We start from the raw sequence: 15,658 nt of genomic DNA on the forward strand, positions 1-15,658 counted from the left end.
ACAGTTAGTGGCAGTCATGAAAATGTAGAACATCAAAAGAGTATGAAAAAACTTATTAAGTACATTTTCCAGCATAGTATTTTAATGCTGTTGTTTTGATGAATGGTCAATTACATTGCTTTCCTCTGCTTTGTGTCCTTGTAAAATCTGTTCTGCTGTACCACAGACCTAAGAAAAACCATGTAATGTTATGGAGTTTTTTACCTACTCAAGCGGCTGGAGCTGGTGTTCTTTTCTCTTGGGCTGTCAAAGATGCGCAATAATAACAGGTAATAGCTAAGCTTCATTATCCACTGCTTATTTAAGTAGTTGTTGGCAAAGACTGAAGGATTCTAGAGTTGTACCATTTGTCCTGAGCTGGATTTGGAAGGAGATGACTGTAGGCTGCAAGTTTTGCATGAAAAATACAATAATGGTATTGTATATGTTATTTCAGTTGCATGTTCTGTTTCATCTACAGGAAATTTATAGGTGGATTTATATTATGCAAATAAAGGCTTTAATTTTTAAACCCTTTGATATAATATTTTGGAAACCCAGCTATTTTGGTGTAGGATGCACATGAACACCAGCTATTTTAATATTGGATATCTAAAGAATTTCTCTCTCACTGACAGGTTTAATTTTGGTTGTGTCTAAATGTGCAGATGAAGAAATTCCTGCAGAGCAGGATTTTGAAATCATCAATGTATGCAAATCTCAAGTGGCTTTTTTCCTCTCCAGAGTTTGGAAGAGAACCCAAGACAGGTTTTTTCAATATCCTGGTGTAGCTGGTAGGCTCTTCTGCTTGATATTAAAGTCAGTACCATCATGATTCCTAAATTAAGTGATTCCTTCTGTAAGTCATTAAAAGGCTGATAAACAGGGCCTCCCCCAGAGAAGAGCAACACATCCATCTGTGCTGTGTCAACTGTACTTAAACAGGTGAGACTGGAAAACCAGAAAGTGGTAACTTCTCTCCATTTTAGTTGTATAGGGTCCTTGTTCTCTAAGAGAATTTTTTTTCTGAAAAGTTTATATTAAAAAGTGAAAATATTTAAAGAGTCAACACAGCACTGACTTAAAGGCATAGGCATTGGCAGAGTGACTGGTTATTTAAGCTTTGCAGTGAAGCAAATAGCTTAAAACTCCAGACATCGGTGCTGAGGACTAACTTTGTGAAGTATGCAGTGAAAAACTAAATCTGATGTCTAATTCTCTCCAATTCCCACTAAGTCTCTCCAATTTCCGCAGAAATGGCACTTGAACCAACCACAAGTTTCTTTCTGGATATTCAATTGAACCTTGTTTAGTATTTATTTCTACTGTAGATGAACATTACAAGCAATGAAAAATTGACAAAAATTACAGGTCCATAAATTAATTTACATTAATTTATGATCTAATGCTTTCTTTGATTGCTGCAAAGGTGTATCTTAAGATATTTAACAAGAATTAATATTTTTCATATTAGTACATTACTTGATTATAAATCAGTAGAAACATTGTCTGCCACAACTTTAGAGAAACTAAGATGTATACAAAGAAAGGCTTGACTTTGCATGTCCTTTCACATGCCTTTTGAGCCTTGTGCCTTTTCATTAGCTGAAATCTAGAGCAGAGGAGGTTAAGTTATATCCCACGGGGTACCCATTGAGACAGGAATGGGGCTAGAAATAAACACTAATAATCCAGGTCTCCAGTCCCCTGAGCTGCTGTATCACACTACCTCTAGAACTGCTTGTGTCTCAGTACTGTGCAATGCTGTAAATAGTAGTGTTTGGAGGGTTTCATTACCAAAAATCTTCATTATTTCATTTTTCTTGCTGCCCTCTTTAATCACTTCTTAGAGAAAGTAATAGTAAGTAAGTCTGTGCAAGATATTTACCCACAGAGGAAAAACTGTGAAATGTCTCCCTTTTTCAGAAATCATAACTACAAAAGAAATTATGGTGGTGGGAGAAGAGAGCTAAGATTGTGTACGAGCTCAGGGATCTTATGTGCCAATGCTGAATTTGACTGACAAAAAGGATGATGTTTGAGACAAGAACTGCCTTTTTGTCTAGCAACACAATAGGATCGTCTTCCTTGATGAATTCTCTGCACTAGTCAGTATAATAACATGATAATTGGTCCCAAAGAAGGAATGAGTAAGATTGGATGGTGGTCTTTGGGGGCCCAGTTGTGTTATATCTAATTATGTTTGATACTGACTTTTTAATACATATGGTAGCTATTTCCTTGGCTTGGAACTAAGGCTTATATGCAAGCTCGATATTTGCTTGGTGTCTGTTCTAAAAGCACACAATTTTTTTTTTTCTTAGGAGAAACCCCAGCTATATCTCTGATGTCATGCTGTATTCTAAGTCAGAACTAAAACTGATTTGTTCCAGAAGATGTCTTGAAGCATAAATATGTTGTGGCTTGGGGAGATGTGGGAGGTGTGATGGAAAGAGCAAATGTCTATAGATTGTACTTCAAAAAACCACTGCAACTTGTTACAGAAAAGACACAGTAAGTTATTGCTGCCTTGGAGCAACAATCCGCAGCAGGCATTCACCATTTTGCATGAGACAGTATAAACATTTTAGTGGATTTATGAGCATAAAGGAGCATCTGGAGATGATGAGATTGTGCAACACTAATTTTAGAGTCTGAATTAAACTCACTCCATAGCTACAAAAGTCATTGCCATGTTTTCTGCTCTTGTTTAAAAGATGTCCATGGACCACAGCAAGCCCAGATTTCCTAACCAAATGGAACAGAAAAGTCTAGTGCACTACTGCTAGTGGTGGTGTGGTGGGCACTGGCTTACTGAGAGGATTACAAAAATCCTTCATGAAAGATAGTTATGCAATCGAATTTCTGAGGCAAGTTTCTTCTCAGCTGTTAGCATCTGGGTTCCATTTTGCCATGAATAGGTGACTGTCTCTTGGATTTATTTATGTTTCTCACTTTTTAATAGAGACTATAGCATTTGCTAGGAGGCAGCTGTTGCTTTTTTTCCTTTTCTTCTTCCTCTTTCACTATTGTCTTTGAGCTTCAAATAAGCATATTATAAATGAAACATTTTAATAAAATTAGTGCTGTGTGATGTGCTAATGCAGTAGGTAGGGAAATAAATTTACTTGAAGTCAGTTACAGTTTTGGAAATTTACCTTGTTCCCGTGAAGTGTCTGAAACACTGAAATGCACGTTCTGTTTTGTGTTTTCTTCTTTTTTTCTCTTTCTCCAGTGACTCTTACTAGTGAAAGACTTCCAGCCTAGCAGTGATGGTTATTGAAAGTTCAAATAATAGAAGGCTCAGTTTGTGAAGACACACACAGCCTTTTAGCAGCTCAGAGACTCCAGTGCCATTGACTTAGTGTCATGTCATAGTTTTGGCCATCATCTCTTCCAGAAGTGGCTGACGCACAAGTGGAAGCTAGAAGTTACTGATCACCTCACAGTGATTAATAAGTGGATCACAACCTACACAGTTCTCTACATGCACCATTTTCTGGGACCCCCTGACAATTTACTTAAAGCTTGGGGACGAAAAGGATAAAATCCTCACTCCTTTTAAATCAATTAGAATGTAATAATTAACTTGAAGTGAGGAACCATATAGTCATAAAGTACTGGGCCAAAACTGCTTCTATACATAGAAGCAACAAGGTTGAAAATAAGTCACTCTAATTGAGTAGTTGAAATCAAAAGGCAAAACAAGCAAAAAAACGCCTTTGGGTGATATATTTGATATGACTTCTATCAGCTCCCCAGTAAAAAAAAGGTAGTTCATGACCAGAGAAGCCTGTTTTCCTGTGAATCCATTTTTTTGGGGCTAACAGAACTTTGATATTTAAAACAGTATGTGAGTCTGGTGGAAGTTTTCTCCATGAGGTAATGAAGAAGTTAGCTCTTTTTCTTCTACAAATTTTTCATATTTACTCTTCGGAATGCCAACAAAATTTCACTTCTCTCTTCATTTGACCTATATTTTCTATGGAATAGAGATCTCAACAGTACTGAGTTTCTAAAAAGTACACCTGAAACCTCCCATCATAAATTTGATCAATATTGGCCAACAATTTGAAGAGGCGTAGTTGGCATAGATGCCCATGGTGTGATTGCATACACACTCAGCTCCCTATTCTCAAACTCAAAGGAAGAAAATGAATGTGGTATTTCAAACAGAGACTCTTTAAAGAACAACCAGAGATTTTACACAGCAGGAACTGCAAATATGTTTAGCTCACTAATGCTTCATTTATTATATAATAGGAATTCTAAACAGCTTTCTGGAAGGAAAGAAATTTGTATTTGTGAGCAAAGTTCTACTATTTACTGGTTCTAGTGCTTCCCCGTGTTTCTTAATGTGTTGCCTAAAGCTGAAAAAAAATTGTTTAAAAGTGAAAGGTACCACCTTCCTCTCCTGCAGCCACCCTGGAGCAATTCTGACAATAGGACCCATCCTTACAAACTGAAGCAGGAATAAATTTCCAGAGGCTCCTTCAAGAAGTAGAAGTTTGTGCAAGTTTTCTTGTAGTTATACTGTGTTTAAATGAAAAGCATTTGTGTTTCACCCTTAAGTGCATAATGTTGTCTTCTTTTATGATGGTGTTTAAAGTGTCTATCCACCATAGTTTATCTGCATCCTGATCTTGTCCTGTCTTGGATGTGTTTCTTGCTGGCTTCACTGAGAACATCCTTCCTTTCCCATAGTTTTCAAATCTTGTCTGTTGACTTGATCATATTGCCTTCTCTTCTGCCTCAAGGAGCTGGCACAGCTTCACTCCAGCCTGTATTTTGCTTTTTATCTTCTACTACTGCTCTTTTCCAGCCATGCTAAGTTCAGTGTTGTCAAAGTCTTTCTAGTGATATTGCTGCGGTTTTGCCTTTAGTGCAGGGCAAGGTGAGGTGTGAGTTCATAGGACAAACACCCTCATTGCTGAAGAGTCACATTTTCTTTAGGGGGGTTGCAAATTCATCTTGTGATAAATATTTTTCTGGAGAGAGAGGGGAGAGGGACTTCAAAAATTGTTGTGTTTGCCTCACCTTTCTGCTATTTTAAGATTGCAGACTTCTCAGGTGTAGGTAACTTCTTTTCTTGTAGTAATTGCACATTCTTTCATGGCATTTTGGACATAATGCAGGTCTGCTCTTCCATTTCAATTCTCATGTGAGACAGGAACATTGACATTTGTTGTGCTAGCCATTAGTCATTTCATTTGTAACCCATATTCATTTTATGGTAGGTTATTTAAGATCTTTTCCAGGATCTTTTCTAAAACCGTTAATGTACTTAAGGACCAGTGAGAGGTGAGGGTAGTTAGAGAGATTTGAGCTTGTGAGGTATGAATGACTTCCACTGGGTTTTGGTAGGAGGCTCTTGCACAGCTCATGGGAATCTGTTGGTGCAACAGCCTGTGATAGAGAAACAGGCTCAGCTTTTACAGAATAGATTTTTTGATGGGTTTTTTTAGTGTTTTTTTTTTTTTTTTTTTTTTTTTTTTCCATTTCTGTTTAGTAATATTTTTTTTTCCTCCATGATCTCTCTTGCGTAGACATATTGAATCAGAAATACCCAGCAGTGCTTGCTGAAGTCATTCTCATGTCATGAGCCAGACCTTCCACACACTTTTATATTAACTGTAAAGGCTTGGGTTCATTATCTGTGCCTTTTGCTTTTAGGTGGGTGTATTCTTATAATTTTTTAACTGGTTGAGGAAGTTATCGTGACATGCAGTTTTTGAGACTAGCCAGCAACCTTCTGTGGCAAGGTGAGAGGAAACAAAGTTTTGACTTAAGTTCTGCGTCTAGTTTAGGTGTAAATGCTGAAAACCTGTAGGTCCCATGTTGAACTGTGCAACATGCCTCAGAAGCCTCCATTGATTTTAAATGTATATGTGCTTTGTTTCTGTTGCTGCAACTCCTCTTCGACTTTTTTGAATTAGAAAAGATGTGCCAACCTCCATGCCATATGCCTGTTACTACTAATGCCCATGGTTTTTTTCAGTCTCATATGCTTTCATATGTAAATTGGCTATCAAATTCCACCCTCAGTTTTAACCTGTAATAACTTCATTGCTTACAGTGCAATTTGCACTGGTGTAATTTAGATCAGAATCTGGATGCATATGTAAATGTGTGTTCTTATGCACATAATTAATGCCTGTTTTTTAACATATATATGTATAGATGAACTTTCTTTTAACAGTTAAAAATGAGAGGGAGAATCTGTCCATTAATTATAGACTGACCAATTTTAGAGCAACTAGCAGGAGGAATATAAATCATTTGAAGTACTAGGTGGATTTTTGGAGACACACACACACACACACACACACACACATCTCCTTTACAATGTATTCTGATTCTTGTCTGTCCCAAGCAGGAACTTTTCTCCTTCCCCTGACTTGCAATTCTGAATTTTTTATGAGCCTTAAATCTCATTTTTAGTTGACTTTGGGGAAAATGGAGGCAGAGATATTGTTTAAAAAAGAAAAGGGAAGACACCCCTCCCCCACTAAACAGCTACCCTACTCATGTTACCCCCCACCTTTACACCACCAGCCCAAACGTGGAACGTATTTTAGCAGAAGTGCCCCAGCTCTATCATATGTGCTGTGCAGAGTCATCATGGCCATGGTGCATAGCTGAGAGCCGGAAAGCAAACAGCTGCTGTAGCCTGATTTGAGTTAAAATAGTGTCAGTGTTTAGTCTGGCGCAGTGCTTCAGGAGAGATTGGCAGCTGGGTCAAACAAAGTCATTCCATTGGCTCCGTTCCCAGTAAGCTTCTGCTAGTATTTAGGTACTAGTGCAGCCTAGGCCCCTTTTCTCAGGGATAGCCTAACATCTGACCGCACCCTCTTTGCTTTTCAAAAAATGCCTTTTCACTCTTTAAGATAAATCCTCTATTATACAACCTGCTACTAATTGTGTGTTAAGACTGTTTTTCTCTCGAAAGCTGACGCATCCTGCTCTCAACATGGTCTAGAAAGCAGGCTGTTACAGTGCTGGATTAATAAAAGGGGCCTTTAATGGTTTGTGAAAGAATATCTCTGTGCTTAGGCAGGAAACTTTTTGATCCACAGAAAAGCCAGACGACATCTAGGTAAGGCTGTGTATCAAATCTACTTTTATGGGAGAGTTGGGCAGTGAGCGCTGTTAATTGTGATTGCTTCAAGTTTGCATACCCATTTTGATAAGCTTTTTTAAAAAGTTTAGGAAATAGCTGCTCCTGTGTCTCGAGCCCTTTCTCTCCTCCCTCCTCCTCACTCCTCCTATGCCTTTCCTCACTCCTCCTATGCCTTTATTGCTTGCAAAAGCTTGTAATGATCTGCTTAGTTTTCCCTGGAATATGCGCGGACGCCTCATTTCTTTTTGGAGAGGGGTTTCTTGCAGAGGAGCAGAGCAAAAAAGTTCTGCTGTCGGACTCAAATGCTGTTAGAAGTGGAGTGGCTGGGGAGAATTTACAGGGAAAGCTTTCCACTGTTGCAGACTGCCTGTGCAATCATTTAAAAGTAGTTGAAAACTGCTTTGAACTAACAAGGGTTTAATTACGGAAAAGTTTAACGAGGCGATGGAAGGAATATTAAGTAAGTTGTCTTTGTCTCGTACTTTTTAATTTTAGTTGTTGCTTTAGCCTGTTGGGTCACATTTTTGTCAGCGCTGAAGGCTGCCATGAATTGGTAATGAGGGCCCCCCCCTCCTTTTTTTTTCTTCCCCCACATGATTTTGGCACTTGGCCAAAATCAACTTCCCAAGGCAAGCTTTCTCTAAAAGAACCTGAAGCATTTTTTTGTGATTAGGAATCATGTCTGAAAGCTGCCACAACCAGTTGTGTAGGCATGTCAAAATGACTTTATACAGTATATCTGAAGCATTTGGGGGGGAGGGTCTGTTTTTTCCTCGTGTACCAAATTGTTGCTATTATTATTCTAAATTTCCACAGCTTATGCACCTCCAAAAACCAAGATACAGAGAGCTAAGGCATAATGAGGATCGTTGGTATCTTTGTATTTTTCAACATGCCAAAGCAGCACTAATTGTCACATTTAAGCAAGATACAGTATTAGGGGTTGCTTAAAACACTTGTGGACGTAAAGCAGATGAAATCTTTAAACTTTTAATCTCAGTAAATTATGCTCAGTGAACAGTAAGTAATTATATTTTCGAGAAGTTTCTTTGTTTGAATTGTATGTGTGGAGCTTTCTGATATATCTACTTAAGAAAAACCACATGCCTGGGTCCACTGGGGGGAAATTTGCAAGGAAAATCTTGGATGTGCCTTTGGATTTATCCCATTCCCGTGAAATCTGGGTATGGGTCTGATCTATGAGACAGGGAACAGGAGCTGGGTAGTCCTTTGTTGTTAAAAAGAGGGAAAGGGAGTTAGTCTACACATTAGTAAGGAGCTGCAAAAGTTCATGTTTCAAGTGTGCTCAGAGTTTTGAAACTTGTGGAGTGCAATAAATGGGTTATTATTCCTTGCTGATATTCCTTACATAAACAAGTTTGGCACTGTAAGTGAATACATTATTATTGTACACTTGAACATTCTGTGAATTTACTCTGTGAATTGGAAATTAAGGACCTCCTATCACGTGCTGTGTATGCTCTACTCCCAGTGTTGTTTCCACGTGTGTTCAATGTAAAGACAAAATGCATTAGGCAGCACTTTTGTCAGGTATTTGTATTTTACATTTCTGCACTTGTGGCCGTAGCCGAGGATTTGCTCGTTCCTCCCTGTGTGTGTTGTTTATTTATAAGCAACACCGTCTTTTGGCAGCAATATCGATATGGAACAGCCTTTTTCTCACCTTCCCTGCCCCCTGCCCCCAGCCTTGATCCCTTTTGCTGCTGTTAAAATGGGCTTTTTGCAGGTATTGTCTTTCTTCTGTTAAACTGTATTTTCTGTAAGGTGTTGGGTATGGAGTGTGTGTATGTGTGTGTTTCCTTTATTACATAATGTAAGACACAGATACATGGGGAGAGAGCTGGAGCTTTACAGACTCCTCCGAATCGGTACTTTCATGTAACTTGGCTGGGAGAGTTTGTTCATTGTTACGTTGCAGCAGACTGAATTGCAGTACTCAAAAGTCTCCTACAAGTTTTACTGTAACACGTTGTATTTGCAATGAAAATAAGCAGGCAAGATGAACACATTGCAAGAGAATAGATGGAGAGCTACAGTAAAATAAAACTCATATAACTTAATCGTGTTTTTAGGGGGCTTTTTGAGAAGTTTTACAACAGGGGAAAAATACATCGCTGTTGATTCCTGCTTTAATGTAAAGCACTGCCAGAAAATGATCATACTTGGTGCAAATGTAAATGTGATAGTAGCGTTTTTGCACATCATTATGAAATATATTTGCTGGTGCGTGGAAGTAATTTCTCCTGGGTTACCGAGTTTGGTGCTGTTAATTTAAATTATGCACATACCCACCTTGTTACTGCAAAACTAACTTTAAAATGTTTTAGTGTGATATTCTTAGTTTTGACTAGAAGGTTTTACTGGGAAATAAGGAACACACGCTAGTGTACTACTTCTAGAGGTTTTCTTTTTTATTTTGGTTGATGAAGAGTTGTGTTATAAATCACAGCAAGTTATTCTCCAAAAACTTTGTAAACAGTTTTTAAATCCAGAATTTATTTTTTTTATATGACTGAAATGTAAAATCTAATATATGAAGTAACGAAGTTTTTCTTCAAAACTTAAAGCATTATAAATTTGGATTTTGATTGCAGACACCAAATTAACATTTTCCTTGATGAAGAAATCTATTGTCTATATGAACATACAAAAAAAGTCATATTTTCATCAGATAAATCAGCATGCTGCATTTATAAGTTTAAGGTTTGAAATGCATAGACACTGCATTATATTTTTAAATCCAAAACTAGTAGATTAATGTTTCTTTATAAATAAATTGATAAATAACTGGTTAGTTGCCTTTCCTGACATTAAAACAGGTGAGGGATATAAAGGATTCTCCATTGTACCATCTTTATTTTTAACAGCCCTCAGGAATAATGTCTCTAATATTCCTACTCGCAGGGCTTTATGTTTTCTATTTGTTTGCAAACACATCATGAAAGAGTGAAATTATAAAGCTTCACTTTGTTGTAATTTTGTCTCTTAGATTTTGCTCCTTAGAAATGCTGAACTCTCAGTTGCCCACATCAGTGTAGTAAATCAATTTCTTTTCCATTCAGAAAACAAATTCTTGCTTTTTAGTTGGTATTTTTATTGATCATTAGACATTAATATTTCATATTTTAGTAGTGCAGTGTAAGTGGTACATATTGTTATGCTTTTGAATGAAAGTTATTGATGTATTTATAAAATAATTTCACTTATATGAAAGAAAAAGAATTCTAAACATCGTGGAACAAAAAACATTGGTCTTGTAAAAATAGCTTTGTTTCTCAGTAGATTCTGCTGCATTTTAAAACTTTAGAAGTGAAACAGGACTGTTTTGTTTTGTCTTAGGGGTTTGTTGGTTTTTTGTTTTTTTAGCAAGGACTTAATTCATATAAACTAAGCACTTTGTTCTGTATGTTCTAAATTCCAGCAATGAGATAAATAAATTGCTGGATTGGATGGAACATAATTATTGAATTTTGGCAGAACTTCAGTGAACTCTGCCATGAAAGATTAATGTGCACAGTGCGCTCTTAGATTCTAAAGTAACAGAGTAAGATAAGGGGAGTGCATAACAGCCTCCAACCTTTGTGGTTTAGAGAAAATAGAAAACCATGGGCAAATGTTAACTTTTGGTATAAACTGCTAACGATAATGTTTTGTCATCTGGGTGATAAAAGCTACAGGAGTAGACAAGAAAATCCAGTTTAACACAAATTCTCTCCCCTTCTTTCTTGCTCTGCTTCCCATTTTTCAGTATTAGAAGAGCCACAGTTGCTCTGTTTGTAGAAAAAGGAGAACAGAGCAGGCAGGGTACTTGCAGTATCCAGTAATGCAATGTCTTGATGGAATCCCTCCACATCCACATGTGTCGTACGTGGGGTTTTGCTACAGTCACGATTTTGGTTTGTGATTATGGTGCATTGATTTCAGAATACAAGTAAAATTGCACTGGCTGGATGAAGGCTACATGGAGTCTTAGTAGTGGTTGTAATTATTCCTTCTCTCTTCTTTCTCTACCAAACCTTGATTGTTTAAAACATTTGCTTCAATTGACAATTTGTGGATATAATCACAAAATCTCATTCCTCTTGGCTTTTAAATAATTACTGCACCCAAATAATGTTTTTAATTGAGAACAAAGATGCATATTGTCCTACCGGTTAGGGTCCCTTGGCAGGACCAATAGGACTGCAAAACCTTTTTAGTATTTTCAGTCAGTTTGCTATAGTGGAGAAGAGGCACGACATCCACCCCGCTCTGGGGAAGGCGCTGCCACTTTGCCAACTGCTCCCTGCTCCTGGGAGCAATTCCTCTGCCTGCTCAGCCTCTCCAGCACCGCGAACCTGAGCCCACATGTTTTCTCTTCCTCAGATATGTGCAGCAGCAGGCACCAGCCCCTGGCCCTGGAGCTGGTTTCCAGGAGGGCTCAGGGATTGGCGGCACAATGGGCAGGCTCCAGCATGGCTACAGACACGGGGGCTGCCTGCCTGACTGGCTGGGCATGGGGATATGGCTCAGTGCACCCAAAATGCCTGGAATCAGAGGGAGTGAGGCAGGGAGGATGCATGGTAGTATTTTTCCTGTTTGCTTCTTGCTTCCAGACTGTTAACCTGCTGCTAAGGCTGAGTGTGCTCAGCTCAGCGTTTTAAAATGGGAAGTATTTTGAATCTTGGATATATTTCGTGACTTCAGAGACATTTCTTCTCTCCCTCCTGGTCACATCCTTAAGCTCATGATGACAGCGTTATGAGTGGGATAGTTAAAGAGGTATAAGGGCAAGGGACTGATCCAGTAACCATTGCAGTCAGCAGAGAGAATCCCCCTGACTATGTGTCTTTGGATCCCACACCCTGTGATCTGGCTGCTCTTCCCCCTTATTTCCTGATGGCACTAGCATGACAAGCCTTGTCATCCTACTCAAGAAGCTTCCTTGTCGTCATTGGCACTCCTCAAAGAAGAAGGTTTACTGAGTAAAAGGCTTGAATGTGTCTTCCTTGTGTTGTAAAGAAGCAGAGTCTGAGTGCTTATTCTGGCTGTTCACAGTCCTTTTCCTTGTCTTTCTCCCCTTCTGGAAATGACTCTTGTTCCTGACCTTGATTTATCAATTCGTATCACCATTTCAAGTGAAGTTCAATATGTGCAGCTACCTGTTTTCTAGTGTATCCCCATTAAAATGCTCCATTTGTATGTCCATGTATGTCCATGATGAAATGAATTTATATTCTAGGCCAATTGTTTTGATAATCAGGCACAATTTTCTTTCAGTAAGGTGGATTCCAAGATACCTTCATCTTCAAACAAAAAAAGGATACTCTTATCTTTTTTTATAGAACCATAGAAAGCTTCAGTCTTTGCCTTATAAATGTGTTTAGTTGGAAAATCTTTACCAAGTTATATTTGGAGCGTATCTGTATTTTAAAGTAGACAATGATTATTTTTCTTTTAAGTAATTCACAGAAATGAGCATTGTTTTTAGCAGTGTAAAAATGGTAACTAAAGAATAATAGGTAGTAGGAATATCGTGCCCTCTTTGCATGGCTAGTAAATATATTTGCAGTGTGAAATCAAGTGATGCTTTCACAGCAGCAGGGTTATGGACTGTTAAAATACTCAGGCTTAAAATATTCTAGATTTATTTTGCAAAAGCTGTTTATACAACCCAGTGAACACCCTCTATATAACTTTAGAGCTAATAGTTGGCTGAATGTTGAAATGCCTACCAGGTGTCACGTGTGAGGCTCTGTGATGACCAGACAGAAAGGCTGATTAAAGCAAAACCTGCTGTTCCCTCCCTCAGCTCCCAGGGGTGCCGGGCTGGGGACGCTGGGCCCCACTGCCCCGCAGCAGCTGCATAGAGTGAGGCGGGAGGGAGAGCAGAGCGAGGGCAGGAGCAAAGCCAAGGCTCTTGTGGCTGCACAGAGCATTTGTTCTGCCTGGTGGAGAGGGAACACGGTGCTGGTTTGGGCTCTGAGCTCTGCTCGGAGCCTTTCCCAGAGCGGGGCCGGTGTCTCCCAGCTGCGGTCCCAGAGCCCTTGGTAGAGTGTGAAGTCCCATGGGCAGAGCACTGGGAGAAGAAGGCTAGGTCCTGCGAGGCATCCTCTGGGTCTTCATGAGTTACAGCAAAATTTAACACCTGAATTATATGCAGAAACTATGAGCGTTCTTAGATCTGTAACTATATGGAAACCTTTCTTTCAAGCATGGTAATGGATTATTAAGCAGCATAAATTATACTGAAAAGATGTTTGGGTGCTTTTTAAGTTACCTGCACATTGTGCAGGCCAGCAGAGTAAATTATCCTAAAACATAACCTGTAAAATGACGTACCTTGTTTTTTTACAAATTTGCACATCTTGATGTCCATTTCTGAAGAGTCTGACCCTGGGCATGCCACGTCTCCCAAGGGCTGAGCATTACAAAAGTTTGACCTTTCCCTTCCACTGAGACAAAGAAAATCTTTCATGTCAACATTACAGTCTTCCAAAATATAGAAAGAGTGTTGTGAAGAAAAATATTTTTTGCAGACATCTGAAACTTTTTTTTTTTTAAATTGTGAGAAATGAGGAAGAGTGATGTAAAGAAAGCTGTTATACTTGGGTGGGGCAAGAGGGAGGAGGGGAGGGAGGTTTGAGTTTAGAAAACCCAACAAAGTCATATAACTCTCAATGTTTGCAACCTATGAAAATATTGATGACAGAATTGAAATTGAGTTATGCCGGCAGATCACAGCTGAAATTCCATTTTATGGCCTCAGAGCATGGCTAAAGCAGCAGAGTATTTGACTAAAATACCGCTGTATTAATGGTAGGGAAGAAACAAGTACCAGGAAGGAATTCCAAATTCCTACAATGTCTCTCATTTGGGGGCATGCATTAGTTTGGTAAATTCCAATTCCCAGACTGGCAATAATGATTGTTGCTGTATACCCTTTATGACTTTCAGAGCAAGAGAAGCCAACATGAGGAGCATAGATATTGTGATACCCTCAGTGGTAAGTACCCTAACTGCAATCAAGTTTATTGCATTTTTGTAGAGTGGAGGCCCTTTTCAAGACCACACTTGATGCAGCTTAGTCACACAACAGCTTCAAATGGCATTCTGGAATAATAGGGCAGTAATGTGATACAGTCTATAATGAAAATCAGTGTAAAGCACAGGTGGTTGCAAGCATTTGTGTGGTCAGATATAAAACCTTTGCTATGGGTACAAGCTACTGCTTTCCCACTTGAGGAAAGTATAATTAAAAGTGGTTTCCAGATGTGCTGGCACACATCTGCTGTTTTTAAAAGGAAATTTTGCAAATACAAACTGAACTATATTGCATTCATTGTTAGAAAGCTGTTGATGGTTTTTCAGGTAATATAAAGATTGGAGGCATCAACACTCCCACTGTAAAACTGAGGTGTCTTTAGACAAGAGCATTTTGTGTTCACATTATGTTCTTAGGATTTTCTGTGAGTAGTTCATAGCTGAGCTGAGGCAAATACACAAAATTTTTCTGGACAAAAATTAACACTTATTTCATGAAAACATGAGAGTTGGTTCCTTGCTAGTGATTTCATTTTTTTCCTGGGTAGATGTAGCAAATTTGCTTGTTGTTTTGTTTTCAGCGTAGTGAATAAATGATATTTTAAAACAGTAGGATTCTGTTTCTTTAAACAAATTTTCAAGATGTGGTAATAATCAGGAAACAAGAAAAATACGATATGTTGAGAATAGTCCTTTAATTTCAATTCTCACAGACAGCAGATAAAACTCTACTTCCATGAAGTAGTTCAACTAACTTCCTTAGTTGAACTATCTGGAAGAAAATAAATTAGAAAAAAAATTAGAAAAGGTGATAGGCTTTAAAATATTGCTGAGACAAGATTACAGTTCTTCTGTTTTAGCTAAATAAAAAATCTATTTGTCCTAATATCCCTCTGATTTTGATAAAGTTAGTATTTTCCCCTGGAAATGTTGTTATTAAAATAAAAGCCATGTTTCAGAAATAAGATTTTGCAGTTCTGGAAGTTTTAGTTACTGCTGCTGCTTGGAATAAGTGCAAGGGAAGAACGCTGTGCATGCCACCTTCTCACTGATTCTTCTTCTAACATTGCAGAGGTGTTCATAACTTATGCAGAGTTGGTATTGAAAAAAATGAAGGATGTCTTGGACTACTGGCCAGGCTGCTAAATGATGACAGAAAGTTTTTTTAGGATGTCCTGTGTAATATTGCCACACCATTGCACGTATTTTCTTTACTTACTTCCACAGATGTGATTTGTAGGCTCCCTTTTCAAGTGAGAGTCTAATTCTTAGCAATTATCTTAGGGAAATTCTAACACTGAGTAAATCATTAATTTCTGGATATTTCCTCTTTGTTGAACTCTTTCCTACAGCAGTTGTTTTTTTCATTAAAATCTTTCTTTCTTGACTAAGCATAATCTAAAATCTCTTTTAAGTGTGTAAATGTTGGAATAATTTGCAGAAGATTTAGTCAGAAAAATGGCCACTGAGCTCAAATAACTTTTGATATAAAACTTAACATATTGTCTGGATTTA

The 15,658-nt window shown here is 38.2% G+C and overlaps 1 protein-coding gene across 17 annotated transcripts in view; it reads left to right on the forward strand.

Moving 5' to 3' along the window:
• Positions 1-15,658, forward strand: part of LOC310906290 (uncharacterized protein) — a 374,899-nt gene that overhangs the window by 168,859 nt on the left and 190,382 nt on the right. For 8 of the 17 annotated variants that reach the window (XR_014589371.1, XR_014589372.1, XR_014589373.1 and 5 more), the window contains exon 3: positions 14,057-14,105. The exons of the other annotated variants lie outside the window; for them this stretch is intronic. Coding sequence is in view for 5 of the 8 variants with exons in the window: in XM_083855439.1 (XP_083711565.1) it covers positions 14,057-14,105 (49 nt within the window). In the remaining 3 variants the exon portion in view is untranslated. The remainder of the gene's footprint in view (positions 1-14,056; positions 14,106-15,658) is intronic. 17 annotated transcript variants of the gene reach the window in all.

Source organism: Zosterops lateralis, assembly GCF_965231275.1.
Source record: "Zosterops lateralis genome assembly, chromosome: 2".
Taxonomy (NCBI): Eukaryota; Metazoa; Chordata; class Aves; order Passeriformes; family Zosteropidae; genus Zosterops; species Zosterops lateralis.